Source organism: Mustela nivalis (assembly GCF_964662115.1).
Source record: "Mustela nivalis genome assembly, chromosome: 11".
NCBI classification, from domain to species: domain Eukaryota; kingdom Metazoa; phylum Chordata; class Mammalia; order Carnivora; family Mustelidae; genus Mustela; species Mustela nivalis.
Genome location: NC_139030.1, coordinates 40397708 through 40418527, shown reverse-complemented (window position 1 = coordinate 40418527; position 20820 = coordinate 40397708). Strand labels below are relative to the sequence as shown.

General features: G+C 36.5%; 1 protein-coding gene across 9 annotated transcripts in view; it reads right to left on the bottom strand.

Annotated features, from left to right (window-relative positions):
* ZNF385B (zinc finger protein 385B) overlaps positions 1-20820 on the bottom strand; it is a 408464-nt gene that overhangs the window by 194422 nt on the left and 193222 nt on the right. Inside the window, exon 1 of one of the 9 annotated variants that reach the window (XM_082689374.1) lies at positions 6977-7191. The exons of 7 other annotated variants lie outside the window; for them this stretch is intronic. In XM_082689374.1, coding sequence (XP_082545500.1) covers positions 6977-6986 — 10 coding nt within the window. In that variant the 5' untranslated portion in view covers positions 6987-7191. Of the gene's footprint in view, positions 1-6976; positions 7192-20820 lie in introns of those variants that run through there. One more of the 9 variants, XM_082689376.1, reaches the window with a different exon arrangement.

Sequence of the window (20820 nt, the reverse complement as noted above, 5' to 3'; positions counted from 1 at the left end):
AGGTAGTGGTAAAGAAGAAAAAGACAAAGACAATTTGTGACCAGCAGCGGCAAGTGTCCTCTTGTTTCAATAATGCCCAGGCTGGTGACCAAATACAGATGGGCTAGTGACTGCCGCACATCAGTCAAGGCCACTTTATTCTTTCAAAAGGAATGAAAAGTAATTGTAGATGCATCTCTAAATTATTTTGAAATATTTCTGGAGAAAGCTTCAGAGAAATGCACATGAGTGAGAGGAGGCAAAAATATATTTAACAGAAAAAGGTCATGGGTTAACCACTAATTTTGAAGTAGACTATACAAGAACTTGTATTTAGTGACTTAGAGATGCAAACAGAATTAAGGGATGGAATAGGAAAAATCACTTGACCTCTCAGCATAGATAGATAGCAACATGGCACCAGGGCTAGAACTCTTACCCACCCTGCCTGGAACAGAGGGAAACACCGTGAATGAATGGAAAGAAGCAGTGGGTTGGGTTCTAACTCCAACTTTCCTAGAGGAGACATTTTGGTGAAGGCACTTTGGCAGTTTTAAGTGAGACAGGGAGGATGGAAAGTACCATATTAATTCCTCATCATGCTGTGGTCTGAAGTCTGTGAAGATTATTCTAATCTCTTGGGGATGACACTTTTCGATTTCCAGGTTTGGGAAAACTGTTTGACCTGTCAGTCCTCAAAGGAGCTGTCTTAAAAATCTTGCCATTTCTGCTGAAACATTTGTCACCTACTATCTTGAAAGCTCTTAGTTTCTTCCACTGGAATGACAGAAAGTAGACACGAGGCGATCCTGTGGGGGTTAAGAGAAAACCTAGTGCATGCCTGAACTTCCACGGTGTCATTTCGTATGTATGGATTCTTAACCCAACTTTGCAGCCTAATGACTTTTTAAAGTCAAAACTTCTTCCAAAATCCTCTTGGAATATGATTTTTGAAGCATATGGAGACAGAATCTGAGCCAATATATTTTATTCCAAATGAGGTTCTTTGATTTCTCATCTGCTTTTGAAATGTGATATCTGTCTACCTTGTGAAATTGTGTTCTCTCAGCTCCCGGGATAGCTAGGAAGAGACTTAAATAGCTGTATCCTTAGTGCTTTCTGAATTCCACTATTTGGGGACTATTTCTGCTGGATACATGTATTGCCTATCTATAGCATTCTCTTAATTCTACTCCTCAAACTCCTATTGTCTGCTGTCAAAGCCAATAATTACAAAGCCAGACTCTGGAATGGAGAACACTACTCCATGGATATTTGTTATTAAGGGACTTCTATCACAGAAAAATGGAAACATCGTTGACAAGATAAATTACTTCAAAAAGAAGATAAGCTGAAAAGGCAAGGAGAGATACCACGAATCTTGGAGTTCTTCATTTATTCTGTTTGCCACAATGCAATCCCCTTACACTGACTGTTTTTTCTCCACGGGATTTTCATCTGAAGAGTGTTAATCGCACAAAGTAAAAGAAATCAAAATAACCAGGGAATAGGTCAGTGGGTTAGAGTTTTAATAGTTATCACAAAAGCAGAACAATCACTTGTGGAGGGGTAGGGAGAGAGAGAGATTTATGGACACCTTTTCCAAGAACACAAATACAATCTTCCACAAAGTTGTATCAATACTGAAATTCACCTAATTCTACATGAATTCTCAAGAGCTGTATCAATATGGAATTTCTCAAATTTGAAATACTGGCTGATTCTCACTACTTCCTTTCAATTCACTTCTCTAGCCTACAATTCCATACATGTTGGTGAATATGTAAAAGCAAATATTATCTGTGTAGAGACAGGAAATGATGACATTCCAGGAAAAAGTGATGTCACAAACATACCTCAGTTCCAAAGGATACTCAGTTCTCACGTACTAAGGGCAATAAAACAATGACTCTATAGCTGAATAGTATTTAAAGAAACATATTTCAACAAAACTGCCAGAAAAACTAATCATTCTACACGTAATAGACTACATTAGCAACTATAGATATTAAAAGTTTAACTTAGCAGAGGATTGACTCTGATTTTTAAAAACAGTTTAATATATCTGTTTTTGTAAAAGTTGTAAAAGTTAATTTATCTGTTTTTTTAACAAATTCAAGCTTATATATTCAATTTTTTTTATTAATCTCTATATCCAACATGTAGTTCAAACCTATAACCCCAAGATTGAGAGTCACATGCTCTTCCAACTGAGCTAGTCAGATATTTATCTGTTTTATCTGTTTTTGACTTAAGTCAATAGGTGTCATCACTGGCTTAAAGGAAAACAAGAAATCTATCTCTCCTTTCACAGATAATATTAATATTTTTCCTAGAGAGACTTCTGTATTTCATGGTTAATAAAACTCTTATCTCCCACATTTAAATCTATTTTCTATAAGAATTTTAAGATAGTAAGTGACACAAAAATGTACAACACATAGAAGTATAGTTAGTAATTGGCATGCATTTATCATATACTAGGCAATGTGCAGAGGGTTTATTGTACCTTATTTTGATTAATACTTATGATACTGGAATTCTACAATTATGATCCAAAAATAAACTAAAGACAAAAGAACTGAGGGTTAAAGAGGGTAAGCAATCTGCCAAGAGTCACAAAATAAGAGAGAAAGGTAGAGAGGTGCCTGGGTGGCTCAGTGGGTTAAAGCCTCAGGTTATGATCTCAGGGTCCTGGGATTAAGCCTTGCATTGGGCTCTGCTCAGCAGGGAGCCTGCTTCCCTTCCTCTCTCTCTGCCTACCTCTCTCTGATCTCTGTCAAATAAATAAATTAAAATCTTTAAAAAAAGAGAGAGAGAGAAGATAGAATTCAAGTATTTCTGTTCTCAAGTCTTTCTTTATTTACTCTTATAATTAAAAAGAGTAAAAGGTACAAGTGAGCATATTTGACTTCTTAGAACATAAATACTGGTTCTTAATGTAAGTACTAAGTTGGACGTAAGTTACTTTATACTGCAAACATCCACCAACAATTTAGTGGAATTTGTACTCTACAGGCTTAACAAAGTCCTTTAAAATTCTCATCTACAGTGGCATTTCTCAACTTTTTTTTATGTTATCTTTCCCCTTCTTGAAGTTTTTTTCTTACTCACCCCTCCCACAAAATTTTGATAACACCACTATACCATGTATCTGTCTATACAGTATATGTACACCCATGCTCTATACATAGGAAGAGTTGAAATTTTTTTGCCTTCTGCAATGAATTTCTGCCCCTTAGAGGGCAATGAGAATCTAAAATCTAGAGGACTTATCTCTCTGTTTTTCTTTATTATCCCAACACCTTCCAATCCACTGACTACTCCTTAAAATTGTATGGGATTAGGACTTAAATTTTTTGCTTCAAGTTTTTCAGTACGTTAAAATGCAAATACATAGAAAATGTTGGTGAGGCACTATAAGCCATTTACATTTTGGTATGACTAGAAGATGGGAAAACCAATTTGAGAGGGAAAGAAGAAGACTGTGTGGGCACTCCCTAGAGGAGCAGGGGAGGGGGAAGAACAGAGAGCCTCTGGTGCCGGAATGCCTGTGGTACAACCTGCTTCAGTCTAGTCCCGTTGAACGCATTAGCATGAAGGACTTCAAAATGCCAGCTCCCATTCATGACGAACAAGAAATCTTAGTCATAAGCCACCTTAGTGACCCTTACCCTATTGATTAATGTGTAAATATTGGGTTTCCTGCCCATGAAGAATTTGCTCTTTGGGTCCTTTGAGGCTTGTTTGTACATTCTCAACTGCTACGTGGCCAAGAACAAGTAAGTTTATGTACTGTTCCAAAGAAATAGCTCGACGCCCTGGCTCATTTTAACCCAGGTATGAATAGAAGACAGAGATGAATTCACAAATGCTTCTTTCACATGCACTGTAAAATATAACTTTTCATTCCCAGGGGCCAAAATGGTCTTAACCATTGAAGTAATTATAGCTCATGACTGTAATTTAGCGTTCGCTCTGGTTGACTCTAAATTCACACAGGAAAATAATTCACTCATCTTGTTGGAACACTGGAGTAAATAACTTCATAAAACCTACACAGTTTCAACAATCCTAGAAAGTAGGGTGAATTCTAAGAGAACTCAACAGTTGATAATTTAAAAAGACAACAACAGTAATTGTCTACCATTTACTGGTCACCATTTTAGGCTCAAGTACCACAGCTGACATTTATAAATGTCACCTATTCGATCCTAACACCAGTCTTGTAAGATGAATGTTTGCATCCACATTTACAGAGGAAATAAGTTTAGAGAGGATGGGCAATTTTCCTAAAACCACTCAGAAGTGGAAGAACAAGTAGAAGAATTCAGACTCCTGTTATCTGAACTCATGCTTTGCCACTTCAGCCACAGTGAAATTATCTTCAAGATGGAAAGGATCAAGTCTGTAAACTTTTTGTTTCCAATCAGATGGAGAAATCCTGGGTAAATAGAGAGGTAATGGATTCGGCGTGAAACCTTTTTTTGCGGGGGGGGGGGTGCTTTTTACATGTGAGAAGCTATTGTTTAGATGATTTTGATTCAAGGGTCATTTTTGTAATAAATGTCTTCAAGATGGGTATTGGCAAGGATTTTCTGTGAAGGTTGTGAAAAATATGATATGTATATATGCACGTTTGCATATATACTACCTTGGTAAATGATAAATATAATGGTGGCTACATCATACAAGGATAGGTGTACTTTCCAGAGGTCAGGGCCATTGGAGTCAGCTGTTTCTATCACTCATTCTCCATCAATGGTATTGAAACTTATTACAAAGGGAGCCCTTATATGAAAAAATGGCTCTTCTAAAATAAAAAAATACAAGAAACGACAAGTGTTGGCGAGGATGTGAAGATAGAGAGATCCTCTTGCACTGTTGGTGGGAATGCCGGCCATTTCCTTAGTGGAAAACACTAAGGCAGTTCCTCAAGACATAAAAATAGAATCTAGTAATTGCACTACCAGGTATTTACTCAAAGAATAATTACTAACTAATTAAATTACTAACTAAACTAATTCAAAGGGATACATGCACCCCTGTGTTTATTGCAGCATTATTTGCAATAGCTAAATTATGTAAACAGCCCAAGTGTCGATAAACGAATGGATAAAGATGTGATATTATTTATAATGGAGTATTATTCAGCCATGAAAAAGAATGAAATCTTGCCATGTGCAAAAACATGTATGGGGCCAGAGAGGATAATGCTAAGCAAAATAAGTCAGAGAAAGGCAAATACCATATGATTTCACTCATATGTGGAATTTAAGAAACAAAACAAATAAGCAAAAAAAAAAAAAAAAAAAAAGAGAGAGAGAGACACACACACAAACCAAGAAACAGATTCTTAATATAGAGAACAAGTTGATGGTTACCAGAGGGAGGGAGAGATGAATGAAATAGGCCATGGGGATTAAGGAGTGTACTTGTGATGAGCACTGGGTGATATACAGAATTGCTGAATCACCATGTTGTACACCTGAAACTAATATAACACTATATGTTAACTAACTGGAATTAAAATAAAAACCCTTGTTTAAAATTTTCTGTTTGTTTCATACACCTATATGCCACCACCAATATGACAGGACAATAAAAATAAAGAGGGCAGAAGTAGAATGGCAAAAATAAAATAAAACCCTAAGAAATAATCTAATTGATTTATAGAAGAGCTAACCCAATGTTTAGGAGTGTTGAGGAGTTAGTACCCAAGCTTGGGTCACTTGATTCCTAGACCAGTATTTTCTTCCTAACAGTATACTATTACGAAGTAGAATAATAAATAGGCTTGAAATTACAGGGAAAAAATGACCTCCAAAATACATCATCAATTTTAGTCTTTCTCTGTGGAGACTGACCTAATATTTAAATTATTTAAACACACTGACAATGAAGTACAAATATAATTTATCTCTTAAACTACCAACACAGTTATGTTTACTATGTCCCAAATGGGTTATCAAACATCCTTAAATAGTGACATAATGAATAACTCCAAATAAAGGCTAAAATTGTTCTCACATGTGAAGTAATGTGTACAACTGGTCAAAGTACAGCCATTGCAATAAAAATGTTTTTGCTTAATTTCCTAGAAGTCTCAGATGTTTGTTTAGCCTTTATTAACTGGAAAATTCCTTAATGCATTGTGCACTTACTGACATATTTTAGTTGGAAAATGTTTGTTTTCCAAATAAATAATCCAAGACATAAAATTCAGCCAGTGCTTCACAATATTAACTTGACAATAAATGAAGCATTTTATCTATGAAGCATTTTTAAAATGTTTATGTAACTTCGAATGAAATTCTAATTAAATTATGTTCTCCTATAAAGTGAGAAAACTTCCTACATCATATCTTCTGTGAAAGGTTTTGCCAGACTTCTATTAAGACTAATGCATGCAAATTCTAACTTCAAAAAATATTTTGTAATGTATAAGATATAATTGTGAATATTACTAAAATATGCTTACCGCTTCACTTTTTCAATGTTCTTCTACTTAAAACTAATTTTAAAACAGACAATCTAGGCATTTCCATATATTTTAAATATTAATAAAATAATCATGCAGAAACAGCTCTTTTTTAGAGGACATATCATAGCATTTTATAACATATAGACAGACATCCAACATATTTTTAAACCAGAAGTCATATTAACATTTAGATCGCACAAACTCTGTCATCTATAACAACTACTGATTAACCCCTGAAATGTTATGCTTATCTTAATGGAAGGGGAAAAAGTACAGTTTTGCTAGTCATCCTGCCTCTTTAATTTACACATACATTTCCAAGATCTTTCTAAGTAACCACAGCTCATCAAAATCCTCGTAGGACAGATAATACTAATCATCATGGTATTGCCCAGCACTGTATGAAATCTTTACAAATCTGGAAAATTGCAGGCAAAGCCCAGTATACCTCCATATATATTTTTTTCCTATCACTTGAGAACAATTCTACTGCTTCCAAGTTATGTTACTTACCAAGAAGCATGTTTCTCAGCAATAGTCAATTTAGCCAGTCTGCAATTTCTCTGTGATAAAGGTATGAAGAACTGAGAAGTACGTGAACCTGCCACCCGTTTTGTTACAGATAGTGTGAGCTTTCACAAACTCTTCCTTGTACCCTCCGCCTGCTGGAGCTCTGGACAGACTCCACTCACTCACTTACTCACTGTGCACCTCGGTGGAAACTAACAAACAACAGAGTGACTGTCAGTAGATGCTGCCTCCTCGGCCGACAGAGCCAAAAAAAATGATGGAAAACTAGGTTACTTCACTGGGGTTGGAGATGCAAATTCTGAATTGATTATGCTGTTTCTTTAAAATTCCAGTAATATTTTCTACTGAATTCACAAAATGTAAACTTATGCAAATAAGCTTATAAAATCATGTTTAAAAAATGTTAACTGTCCTCGTTTTTCTTTAAGAAATTAAAACACATTTCACTACATACTTCAAAGAAATTCTGCTCTAAAATAAACTCTGTGTATTATGCATGTTTTAGGGAAGACTGATTATTAAAATTATATCACTCATCAAGGATCGTGGAATGCAAATATACTTATTATTTGATGATATGAGCTTGAGCCTCCAATGTGAGTTCAGCTTCTCAATGGATTACTTGTTTGACTCCAATACAAAGGTAATTATTTCTGAAATCAGTTTTTCCTGAGAGAATAAGCCTTGCAGTTTTAAACCAGTAAGGATATTGCAGTGAACATTTAACAAAGGAATATCTCGTTTCTTTTCATTTTTCTACTAGATGTGTATTAACAATTGAGAAAGAGAAAAATCTATTATCTCAAACCAGAAGAAGAATTCACAGCACTTCAGACAACACTAAAGCCAGTAAGTTGAATGTGATTTTTGAGACCATGTTTGTTAAAATAGAAAATGAAGTGACACATTCAAATATTACATATTCTAGCAACTGTTTTTCAGTTATCCTACAGCACATATTACCATTTATATATTATAATGACAGAGGACAGCAGTTAAACTATACCTTCCTCAGATACAAATACTTGAGCAGTGACGTTTTAGAGGGGTTTGTTCAAACGTATTTCCCTACCCCTTAATTTGGGGATTCAACTTTCATAGGATTAGCTATGATTGTTTTTAAGGGTGAAAAGTTAAAAACAGGAAAAGGAGAGGGAGAGAGGGTCTGACAAAAGTGTAAAAGGGAAATTTCTGAATTATACTGGGATTGCAGATTTTTCTGAATCTACGTGATACCCAGAAGGTGGGAAACGACTATGAAGACAGGACCGTTTGGAGCAATGAGAACAAAGAGCAGGGATAGCTAAGGGTAATAATTATAAAATATACCAAGGATTTTTTGGCCATTATAAGATGTAGGCTTTTTGTATACCAAACAGATCTACTTGTTTTTTAAAGATTTTATTTATTTGCCAGACAGAGAGACAGAGAACAAGAGGGGAGGGAGTGGCAAGCAGAGGGAGAGGGAGAAGCAGGCTTCCTCCTGCAGGGCAGGGAGCCAGAAATGGGACTAGATCCCAGGACCCTGAGATCATGACCTGAGCTGAGGGTAGATAATTAACCAACTGAGCCACCCAGTGCCTCTCAAATACTTCTATTTGAATGTAGTCATCTGAAGGACTGCACATATAAATTCTTACAGTGAGTAAATCAAGTTTTAATAAGAGATTTATGTGTATATATTTATATCAATAAATATTTCTTTATAAATGTGGAGGAAGGCTTCCTTCCCTTTGACTTCCCATTCATTCTAACCTGTTTCACACACTTGGGCATGCATCAGAAGTCCCTGGAAGGCTTGTTAGAACAGACTGCTAGGCCCAATTCCCAGAGTTTCTGATTCAGACTCTCTAGGGTGGAACCTGAGAATTTACAACAAATTCCCAGGTGATGCTGATGTTGATGCTGTTAGTCCCAGGACTGCATTTTGAGAACTGCTGCTCTAGCTCATTATGTTACCCTAGCATCCAGCACAAGGACAGTTTCCATTGTAAACTGTTGTATTACCATATTACGTGGATTCTGAGCTCTCTCCCCCAGCCCACCACATTTTCCCAGCTCTGAATGGAGATGTGTCTTTAATTAATCACATCTTATGATAAGTATACACAAGGCAGCCCTCACAAGCATAGTGATCACTGTCACAGTGTGCATGGGCTTGGTCACAGCTGTTAAGAAGGTCTCTTCAGCTGAGTGATAGAATTTTTGAGTGATACCATGTGTGGAGTTTAACTGCCATTTCCCTATTTTTTAAACCTGTACTTTTTTTAAGAGCCACAGTATGATTTGGCTTTAAACATACAATGTGGTGCATACAAAGATGGCACATAAACAGGTGTGAAGTATGTCTTTGTTACTTATTAGTGAAGCACATGTTCATTGTTGGAGGAATGACAGCAATTTCAGATTTCCTTGGAAAGTAACATTCTATTGCACTAGAGGTTATAAGAAAGGTAACCTTAAGTGGAAAAAGTTGTGGGAAAAGTTTTGGGAAAGTTTTGCTTATCACAGGCCTGGTAATGTGACTTAAGGTAAAAGAAAGGTAAGAGAAGGTAAAAGAAATTGCCAGATACCTCTGAACAAAAATTTCAAAGTGATGAGTTGCTGATACGAATAATTCACAAAAAGTCCAGAGCAACTCTCCTTAAGGTTCTGTGTCATAGTTTATTGACTTTATTTCTTTCTTAGTGATACATGAAGTAATGATGTGACTTACATTAAAAAAACAAACACACACAAAATTCTTAGATAAGGTAAAATATGATGTTATTAAAAAATAAAACAATTATCCCTAGTTGTAACTATTTAAAAATTGATGAGCAATGTGTTGATTTAGAGCAGGTTTCTTTGTTGTCGTTCATAGTGTGGCATGAAAATTACCTAAAGAATCACCCCACTAAAAATGTAGGTGTTTCGGACTACCTGAGATCTATTGAGTCAGTATCTTTGGTTGGAGAACGACTGACAATTTCACCTTCAAGTAAATAACAATTTAATAAGAATGGAGAGACTGGAGGAATCCTCAATGTTAGTGGTGATGATATATTCCTTAAAAAATCTACCTTTGATTCCAAATCAATTACAATAAACCCTTGATAGTGCCCAGATGATTAAAACTATACAAGAACAACTCTGCTTATCCCCATGGGAAGTTTTATAAACCCAAACACCCAACTGCATAAATATTCCAAAGGACCTGTAAAGGCCGGAGAAGCCGCCAGAGGCAATGGTGGAGCTCTCATCTGACTGGTCTCAAAGCAATCGTGCTTAATAGGAAGGCATGATTCTAGGAAGAACAAGTACACAGGAGGAGCACCATATTGCCAAATCAGAGACTCCAACACCAGCCCAGTACCAACTGGAGTCTCCATGTAGCCCTCTGGGGTTGTGAAGAACTTAGAAGAGGTCACTCTAGAAAACTAGTTGTAATTGACTGGGAAGTCACCCAATATCTCTGAGCCTGTTTACTCTGTAATAGAATAAAGGTATTCATAGAATAGCTTTCTATGGCCCATTCCAGCTCCAAAAGTTTTTATAAAAGGGTGTGGGCTCTTCCAAAGTTTTATTAGGAAAACCTCATGAAAGCAAATGACAAACTAATCAAAGACAAAGGGCGTCTGTGATGGTTTGAATTATGTCCCCCGCAACTTCGTATGTTGAGGATATGAACCCCCAGTATCTCAGAGTCTGACCTTATTTGGAGGTAGGGTATTTATAGAGTGGATTGAGCTACCTTGGGCCCATGAGACTGGGCCCTAATCTGCTATGACTGGTGTCTTTATAAATCCAAGAAATCTGGATACAGAGAGGTACAGAGGGAAGATGATGTGGAGGGACACAGGGAGAAGGCAGTCATCTACAAACCAAGAGAGGCTGGGAACAGATCCTTTCCTCACAGCCTGCAGAAGGAACACCAACAGAAGCCAACACTGAGAATTCCGAATTCTAGCTTCCTTAAGTGTGAGACAATAAAATTTTCTTATTTGAGCTGCTTAGTCTGTGCTGCTTTGTTACAGTGGACCTAACAAACAAATATAGCATCTTCACCAGGTGTTTGGTATTAAGTATCTGCTAACTTCATAAAAAGACTGGAGAGCAGAGAACCACTCTCTTCTCTATGAATTCTGAAAAGCAGTATGAGAAGCCATGTTTGGAAAGTTAAACTCAGATTTTTATACTTGTACTGCCATTAATTTTTCCTTAATCAGGTCAGTCATGCATTTGTCTAGTCAAATAGATTTCCCTCCCCAAAACACTAGCTGTTGATTTATTTCAGACTTGCTTTTGTCTTTATTAAGATCTGCTTCCTAACTTGATTAATTTTGAGTAATTTTCCTACTTTCTAAGATACATACATGGCTCATTTATTTTCAATTTTTATTTTTTAACACTAAAAACCATTTAAGAACTAAGAACAGTTTTGATGTTTTCCTTTCCATTAACTTTGAATCTGTCATTTTAGTTTTGATTTTCCTTTTCTCCGTTTACTTAATGGCTAATAAAACTATGAGTAGAAATAACATTATTTTTGTCTTTAGTATTAATTTAGTTTGGTCTTGGGCCAATCACTCGCCTTCCATGAACTTCTATGATGTTGTCTGTGTGAGGATCACACCAACTAAATGATGATATGTGAAACTATAAATTGGTATGTAAATTTAAGCCATTGTTTTAATTATTTTTGATGAATTAACTATACATAAAGAAATGGGGTACCCCTGGGGACATCAGAATGACTTAATTTTGTAGCTTTAAACTTTCATTTGTTTGAGTGTTATTGTCTCTCAAATTTTCTATAGGTTTATAATTTTATAGCAAAATGGCAATCATTCACCTACTAGTATAGTTTTAGTTGATGACTTTCATCCAAGGAAAGAAATTATTTTAAAAACCTATCTCTTGAAATACTCTGCATTATCACTTAAAAACAGGAGAAAAGGGGCACTGGGTGGCTCACTGGGTTAAGCCTCTGCCTTCAGCTCAGGTCATGATCTCAGGGTCCTGGGATCAAGCCCAGCATTGCATCAGGCTCTCTGCTCAGCAGGGAGCCTGCTTCCCCCTCCTCCTCTGCCTGACTCTGCCTACTTGTGATCTCTCTCATTCTGTCAAATAAATAAATAAAACCTTAAAAAAAAAAAAAACAGGAGAAAAACGAGCTAGCATTTACTGAGAGTCAGTTATGCGTCAGGCACTCTTTTAGGTATTTACATTAAGTTCTCATATAGCTATTAAACAGAGGTAGACACTGAGATTAAGAGTATAAACCAGTTGCTCAAGGTCACAAATCTTCCAATCCAGTGCTCCTTCCAAGCCCCCTTCTTATAAAAACCAGTGAACTGACAGCTGGGTTGAACTCAAGTTTTTTTCTAGTGATTGTAAATGTAAAATGTAAATGTGAAATGTTTCATATTTTGGGGGAATTGAAAAATCTAAACCATTTTTTTTAAGTAGGCTTCATGCTCAATGTGGAGCCCACTGCGGGCTTTGAACCTATGACCTGGACATCAAGACCTGAGCCGAGATCAAGAGTTGGACACCCAACTGCCTGAGCCCCCAGGTACCACTGAAAAGTATAAATCATTTTAAAGTAAATGTGTTTCAAAAAACAAAACAAAACAAGTGGTCCTTCTCTTTTTCTTTGATTTTTTTTTTTTTTTAATTCAGGGCAAATATTAGTTTTTCCTTTTTTGTTTTCCTCCAGGCGAAAATGAAAATATTGGTGAATAATCATTTTGTTTTGAGTTATACTATTATTTTCCTCTCATGCTTAATATTAAGTTCTAGCACATCATGTGTATTAATTCAAGAATTCTTGTAGTTTCTCAAATATATGTAAAAATTTTTTAGTACATTCATTTTTAATACTTAGTGCTGAGTTTTTACTTAAGTCCACTTGAAGGCATTGATTACTATTATTTCTGGTGAGATTATGTTGAGGAAAAAAATGTAGCCTAATCAGCTTTTCAATTATCTGCAAGTACAGCTCTCTGTAGATGAAAGATCATTACTATTAACTAGGCTGCCATGTATTTGAATAAAGTAAACATTTAGGGAATTCTGAATTTGAGGATCCAAAATGGACCTAGGAAAGATAAATAGTAAGAATTTAAGAATTTAAATTGAAGAATCCAAGCTGCATCAGCAAAGATGTTCATTACATTATGTATAATTACAAACACATAGAAACATCCTCAACAGCAGAGGAATGGGTGTGTCAATATTATGAACTATTATAAAATATATTAATTGACATAGGAAAATGTTCACTGTGTAACAAGTGGGGGGAATATGTAATTCTGGTTACACAGTAAAGGTCATATGTGTAAGAAAGACATGTTCCTTACCTATGAATGTTTAAATATGTGCATATCTACAGAACTATGTTTAGAAGAAAATACTCCAAAATATGTTAACATTTTTTGCAGGTTTAGAGGAAATTTTACTTTATTTTTCTTCTGTATCCTTATAATTTTTTGTACTAAACTGAAAAAAAAAATCCATCTTAAAAATGGCAGTGGGGGCACCTGCGTGGCTCAGTTGATTAAGGGTTAAGCATCTACCTTCGGCTTAGCTCATGATCCCAGGGTCAGGGGATGGAGTTCCACATAGCACCAGCTCCCTGCTCAGCAGGGAATTGGTTCTCTCTCTCTCCCTCTGCTGCTTTTCTCTCTCTGTCAAATAATTTTTTTTTTTTTAAATGGCAGTGGGAGGGATTTGGCTCTTTAAAAGAAAATATATATAATTTATAAAAATCTGGAGGCAGGATTAGCAAAATTAGATAATCTCACTTAAAAACTTACAGTAGGTAAATCTTGAGAACAAGCTAAATTCTCAAGTGTCCTTTGGGTCCCAATGATCCTCCGCTACAACTGGCAAGGTTAGAGACCTGGGCAAGCGTGCAGACTGTACACACACAGGGGGCTTGCATAGATCACTGTCACAGTGCAAGTGTACCGTAAGTGGTGTGAAATAAACACGGTAAGAGGGAATGAGGATAATGGTAATACAATATTTATAGGGAAATTCAGCCATCAATTCCCACAGCCCCTCAGTGAGTTCATGTCTTCACCTCTAATACCTGCATGCATACTGATGAGCCTGGAGAACCTGCAGGGAGGGGGCGGGGGAGGGGTTGGGGGGAATCCAGGCCACAGATAGGCTCATATGCATGATTTCTTTCAAGGCGGTAAATCTTTTTAATCACTATGGTAGCACTGTCATTTTTACCTAAGTGTTTAAATTATATAAAGGACATAAATTAAAAGCTAAAAAGATATGACTCCCAGAAACCTTTTATCACATGGCCCAAATCAAACTATTTCTTATCACTGTCATCAGAAAAATTCCATGACGACCTCATAACACATAACTAACATGGTTCAGACACATCAGATCCCAGCACAACTGGACACATCACAAGAACTGTTATGTTATCAATGAGGCTACCAGACAGAGCACCTGCTCCCTTTCTGCACTGTGGCGCAGATCTTGCAATAATGCCATGCAGGTTTTCTTAAGATAGATGCTCAGAAGTGTTAAGATTTTCAATAGGGATAAATTGGAAATGCTATCATTTTTGTTCATTAGAAAAAAAAAAGAAAGAAATCTCTACTTACCTACCTAAATGGCACTCAGTCTATATTCTCATTTTAATGTAAAGCCAGCTTGTCCTCTGAGGCTTAGTTTGCTTAGGGTAGCACAATGCTTTGCAACTGTTAATCCCCTGAGAGTGATCGCCAGCTGGGAGAAATGTGCTGTTTTTAGTTTGCTTATGGCATATATTTGGAGGGAGATGGACGAGACCATAAAAATTCGAACAAGTTGGATAATTCTGAACTGAATGATATTCTGCAAACAAAATGTTTAGGTACATCTAACTCTGAGAGACAAAACCCAAAGGGATTTTAAGGTTTGCTCTTCATTAGCATAGAATCTAAAAAACAAAAACAAAACAAAAAACAATGTTTTTCAATTCTTATCCTTAAGTTCCTTGCTCACATACTTCTCTTACCAAAAGAGCTAATATATACAATTTATGAGGGCACTCCAATATCTGATAAAAATGCTTATTTGTTTTTGTTTTTGTGTTTTTCTGCCTAGGTTCATCTATACTGGTTTCCTTAGAGGTGATCACATTTATCCATATTAATTAGAATATGTTATGTGTACTTTAATGAGCAACTTACATAAGATCTGTATTGTTTTCTGTTACATCAGTTGAACATATTTAGGATATAATTGCATAATATAATTGGAAAGATCTCTCTCTCTCTTTCTTTCTTTCTTTTTTTTTTTAATCTCTATGTCCCCCAGGAGGGGAAAAATTTGAGTTTCAGAGATAATTATTTGCTGTTTCTTTCCCAATTCAATCTTAGGTACCTCCATTAACATTAAGCAGTCATCATGTTATGATTTCAGTGAAAGATTTAGAGAAATATCTATATAATAACCAATGATGTTGTAACAGTCTAGAAGTGCAACAATTAATCAGGAAGAATTCTAAGACTGGTCTTAGCATAGCACTAGTATTCTGCAGTAACCATGTGCTGAACATGCACTACAACTTTTAGCCTTAGGCAACTCCATTTTGTAATTAAGGCAGAATACAAAGCATGTTTCCAGGGGACATTTTGGGGCCCTAGTTACTATACTATATCATTAATATTAAATGACATAGTGGCATTTAGTAAGTTAATTTTTACAACCTTCTAAATATAAAATTCTAGAAGGGTTACTAAAGACCACAGTACTGGGGCACCTGGGTGGCTCAGTGGGTAAAGCCGCTGCCTTCGGCTCAGGTCATGATCTCAGGGTCCCGCATTGGGCTCTCTGCTCAGCAGGGAGCCTGCTTCTCCCTCCCTCTCTCTCTCTCTCTCTGCCTGCTGCTCTGCCTACTTGTGATCTTTCTGTCAAATAAATAAATAAATAAAATCTTAAAAAAAAAAAAGACCACAGTACTGAATTAATCTTTTCCAATTTTCAACTTTCAAATAGTTTCTGATGATGCTCATAATATCTGCTTATTTCATCTCTTTCCTATTCTCTGTCAGAGGTGTTGGAAAACAGGCACTCAGAGAAACTATTGTAAGTAACAGTCTTCTGGTTTGCCATGGTTCTCACATTCTCCTTTATCAAAGTGCTTCCTGGCCATTTCTCCCAATAAATATTGTGCCTAAAGTACATGAGGACTTTTCCCTTTATTCTTTGTCTAATTAGACATCGATCCTCCTCAAACTGAATGGATGAGAAAGCATTTTCCCCTTTGTTTTGCTTTTAAAGATTTGAAGTATTTTTTGCTACTGGTTTATCTTTATCACACAGTTCCTGTCCCCAACAGATTTTGCTCCTTCTGTATTTGTTGTGTTCCTACTGGGAACAGCGTCTACAAAAATGATTGCTGCCACCTCATATACAAGAAAAAAGGTTTATTATTTATAATGTAAAGAAAATATCAGTCTCAGTCAATGCAAATGCTTTAATTCAAAAGATCTATTACAATGACAATGCAGATGTCATTCAGCTATGGCTCTTAAGCATCCGAAGCACTTTACTTTGGGCTTTTCTAAATTAAAGGAAAATAAAAAAATTGGGGACAGTTGAGAAGAGAAATATCAGTATGATTAAAGGCTAGAAAATAGGAAAGACAAAAAGTATAATAAAAGGGACATTAAGATGTGGCCTTCAAGTACATAATTGGCTCTATGTTAGCATGGAGACAACAGGTAGTACTACTAAGAGAGTGTCCTCAGTAGTAGTAATACTAATACAACAAATGCTTCAGTGCCAGATCCTTCCCAAGAGAGAGAGGGAAGCAGGCTCCATGCTGAAGCGGACAGCCAGATGTGGGTCTCTATCCCAGGACTCTGGGATCATAACCTGAGCTGAAAGCAGAGGCTTTATCCCACTGAGCCACCCAGGTGCACCTGTTTTTTAAAGATTTTTTAAAATTTATTTGCCAGAGAGAGAGAGCACAGCATGGGAGAAGCAAGAGCAGAAGGAGAAGCAGGCTCAATGCTGAGCAATGAAGCCCAACGTGAGATGGCTGGGATCATGACTTGAGCAGAAGGCAAAACACTCAACTGACTGAGCTACCCAGGAGTCCCGTCCCTTAACTAAGGTAGTACTATTATTCTAATATTACACATCGGGAAACTGAAGCATGGAGGTAGTGTGCAGCTTATCTCAGGTTACACAGCTAGGCAGTTGAAGAGTGGGGGGTTTGAAAACAGTTCTGGTCCTGCAACTGGAGCCCTTAACCGTAGACTATTCACCCTCCATGTAAATAACCTGACTAATAGTTTTCAAATCAGTTGAGTGTTAGGACCATCCCAAGAATATGGTGGTATCCTAAGGATACCACCATGTGGATTCCGCCTCCAGGGATTATCATATAATGGATTTGGATGGGACCCATCAACAAAATACCTAAAAAAGTGCTAAGGTGAATTTCAAACCAGAGAGGCAAAAGCACCAAGTCTAGGGTACCTGGCTGTTCTGTAGTTGAGACAGGAGCAGGATCCAGGTATTTTGACTTGTTCCTGTACGTTAGAGTAGCACCTACTTTAAGACGCAGTTTTACTCTGGAATGGATGAACTTGAATTTCTTAAATCAAAAAGTGTTGGTTCACTGGGGATCATGAAAGACAGGATTTCTTTTGGTGGTTATTCAAACTAAGATGGATTATCAATTTTCTGAGATAATTAAGTGTATTAACGAGAAACTGATGAACGTTTCCAAATTCCCTCTCTTAAATATTGTAGCACTTATGTAATTCAGACACCAGAGGTCTCTGCTATACATTCTGAACTCTCTGTATAATAAAGAGCCCTCCTGAGAATCAACTTAAGGCAAGACATTTTCTAGAAGGAATGAAGGGGGTGCTGTGGTAAATGTTGAACAGCCAACTCCCTGGGGAAAAGCCCTGATTTGTAGTGTTTACCAAATCATAGTACAAGTATGATTCTAATTTCAAGATACAAAAGCGATGGGCATTATTGAATGTAGAGCTCAGTAGCACACCACGAAACAGTATTTCCATATAAATAAATATATATATATATATCTTGAAATTAGAATCATATATATATACACTCGACATAAAACCTCAAGAGCATAGATAATAGTAAAATGCAGTTAAATAAGTAGGAAGCGATGGGTTTTGAATATTTATCAACTTTGTTTTAAATATAACTTATTTAACATACATTTATAGGATTTAATTTTTAACAATACGATATTTAATGACTGGCCTGCAAAATTCTTGAAAACTTAATGATCAGCTTTTGCAAATCTGTCCACTGAAAAGACATCCACTCAATCAAACATGTTTCTTGGAGAAGAACAATACTTATTCAAATAAAGTAAATAATAATAAGGCAAATTTTATCATACATAGAGTAAGAGGGGAGAAAATAATCTTTCTTCATTTGTTGAGTTTCTCAAGAATAGAACTTTTGATTAAATCCTTCAAGGTAAATCAGGCTTCACTGTAAGCAAGAGAATATGTAGCTAAAGAGGATTGGTTCTGGGGTCAGAACCCCTGGAACTGAGTCCTACCTTGCCCACTTATAACCCTATAGTTTCCAGAAAGTTGCTTAAAAAATTTGACCATCTGTAAAATGGGATGATAATAGTCCTCACCACAAAGAGTTGTTGACCGAATTAAATGCTAGTATATGTAAAGCATGTACAAAATGTCGGACATACTGCAAATACAAAATGTCAGACATACTGCAAATGTTCAATGAATGTTAACTATCACTATCAAATTTTTTTTTAAAGTGCCTTCAAATATGTTAACTATGTATACTTAAGTATACTTGAGATATTTACTTAAAGTTACTTAAAGTTCCCTGAACACACCAACGGATTTCAAGTATCCTTTCCTTTTCCCACACTCTTCCTTGCTCGTGATACTTGATACAATAAACTTTTGCCCTGACTTTTTAAGTTCAGCTTCTTAAATTCAGATCATTCTATTTCTCTTAACTTTGTCTGACTGGTTTGCACCATGGATGATTCAAGAGTCCTATGTAGGAACATATTTAATGTATTCTTAATATATGATTAAGAAGTTCCAAAACACATGTTCCAAGGTCAAACATTTGAAGGCTGAAGAGAGGAATGTGCATTTTGAAGTAGGGTGAGTGGGTCTGCTTCCTGGAATCATCATTCCTCAAGGACTAACTAACCACTCTTTGTTAGAACTTGCACCCATATGAGCAGCTTCCTCAGGTGATAGCTCAAATCCTCCTGGATTACCCATATTAAAAACCTATTCAGCACATGAAAGTCTGGTTCATAAAGTTTGGGACCTCTAGGCATTGCAAAAGTGAAGTTTGTATTAAAGTGAAAATTATTTAATTTAAGGATTATACATAACTCTATAGTATCTATGCTGTCCCCCAATTTTCATTCTGGTGGTCTTTTTTTTTTTTTTTTTTTTTAAGATTTTATTTATTTGACAGAGAGAGTGAGAGAGCACAAGCAGGGGGAACAGTAGAAAGAGGAAGAAGTAGGCTCTTTGCCAAGCAGGGCTCTATCCCAGGATCCTGGGACTCATGATCTGAGCCAAAGGCAAATGCTTAACCAAATGCTTAAAAAGCATTTAACCATGTTAAATGCTTAACATGGCTTGGGACCTTAGCCACCCAGGCGCCCCTCCTTCTGGTAGTCTTAAAGGCATTGTACTTCAATCTATTTGTATCTACACAGGTATGTGCTAGGTGATCAATAAATGTTGGCTGTATTTACTTCCAGCTGCTATAAGCATTAGAAAACCTCAAAGTTTAGGGAAAAAATAGCTTTGCTGTCTCCTGTCAATTGAATATCATTTGCATAATAAAGGAGGTTATAGAACTATAAATTTCCTTTTCCTTTGAAGAGTAGCTCTGGAATTTTATTTAAATGATGTATTATCTTATATAAATGTAAGAGAAGGAAGAAGGAAGAAAGGAAAGGAGGGAGGGAGAAAAAAGGAAAGGAGAGAAGGAAGGCAAATTGTTTCCTTAAAGGAAGTATCTCTCTCTCTCTCTCTCTTTTTTTTTTTTTTTAAAGATTTTATTTATTTATTTGACAGAGAGAGATACAATGAGAGAGGGAACACAAGCAGTGGGAGTAGGAGAGGGAGAAGCAGGCTTCCTGCTGCTGAGCAGGGAGCCTGGTGCGAGGCTCAATCCCAGGATTCTAGGATCATGACCTGAATCCAAGGCAGATGCTTAAAGACTGAGCCACCCAGGTGCTCCCCAAGAAGTATCTCCTTAAATATAAAATCATTGTTGCATTCTATTTCCATCAATAAAATAAATTGACCAAATATTCTTAAAAAACCCTCCTCTTACAAAATGGATTGAGATTATTTTAAGAATGCTTTTAGATGCATAGAAGATTTAGAAGGAAACCAAGGAACGTTTTCAAAGGTCAAAAATGGAAAGCCAGTTTTGTAAGATGGTATACTATTGCCATGGTTGCCCCGAGGGGATTTGCTAGCATGGATACTGTGGTGTCTTTGGTTCTAACCACTGAATAGGAGCAGAAATCAAAGCTGTGCTCCTCTGTAAGGTGGGAAGTTGAAAATGAAACTCAAAGCCGAGTCCTTTGAAGAGCAACCCTGCAAAAAGTCTGCTCACTAGCAAAGGGGACTGCAAGGAAAATTGTCTGGTTTTGGCCAGAAACTGGGGAGAGAGGGTAGCTTTCTGAGAGTTTATAACCATAGTCCTATCCTTACATGGCTTGGGACCTAGATATTCTTTACATATCTGGTCCAGGAAACCCCAAAAGAAGAAACATAACAAATGTGGACCAGGGTTGGTTCCAACCCAGAGCA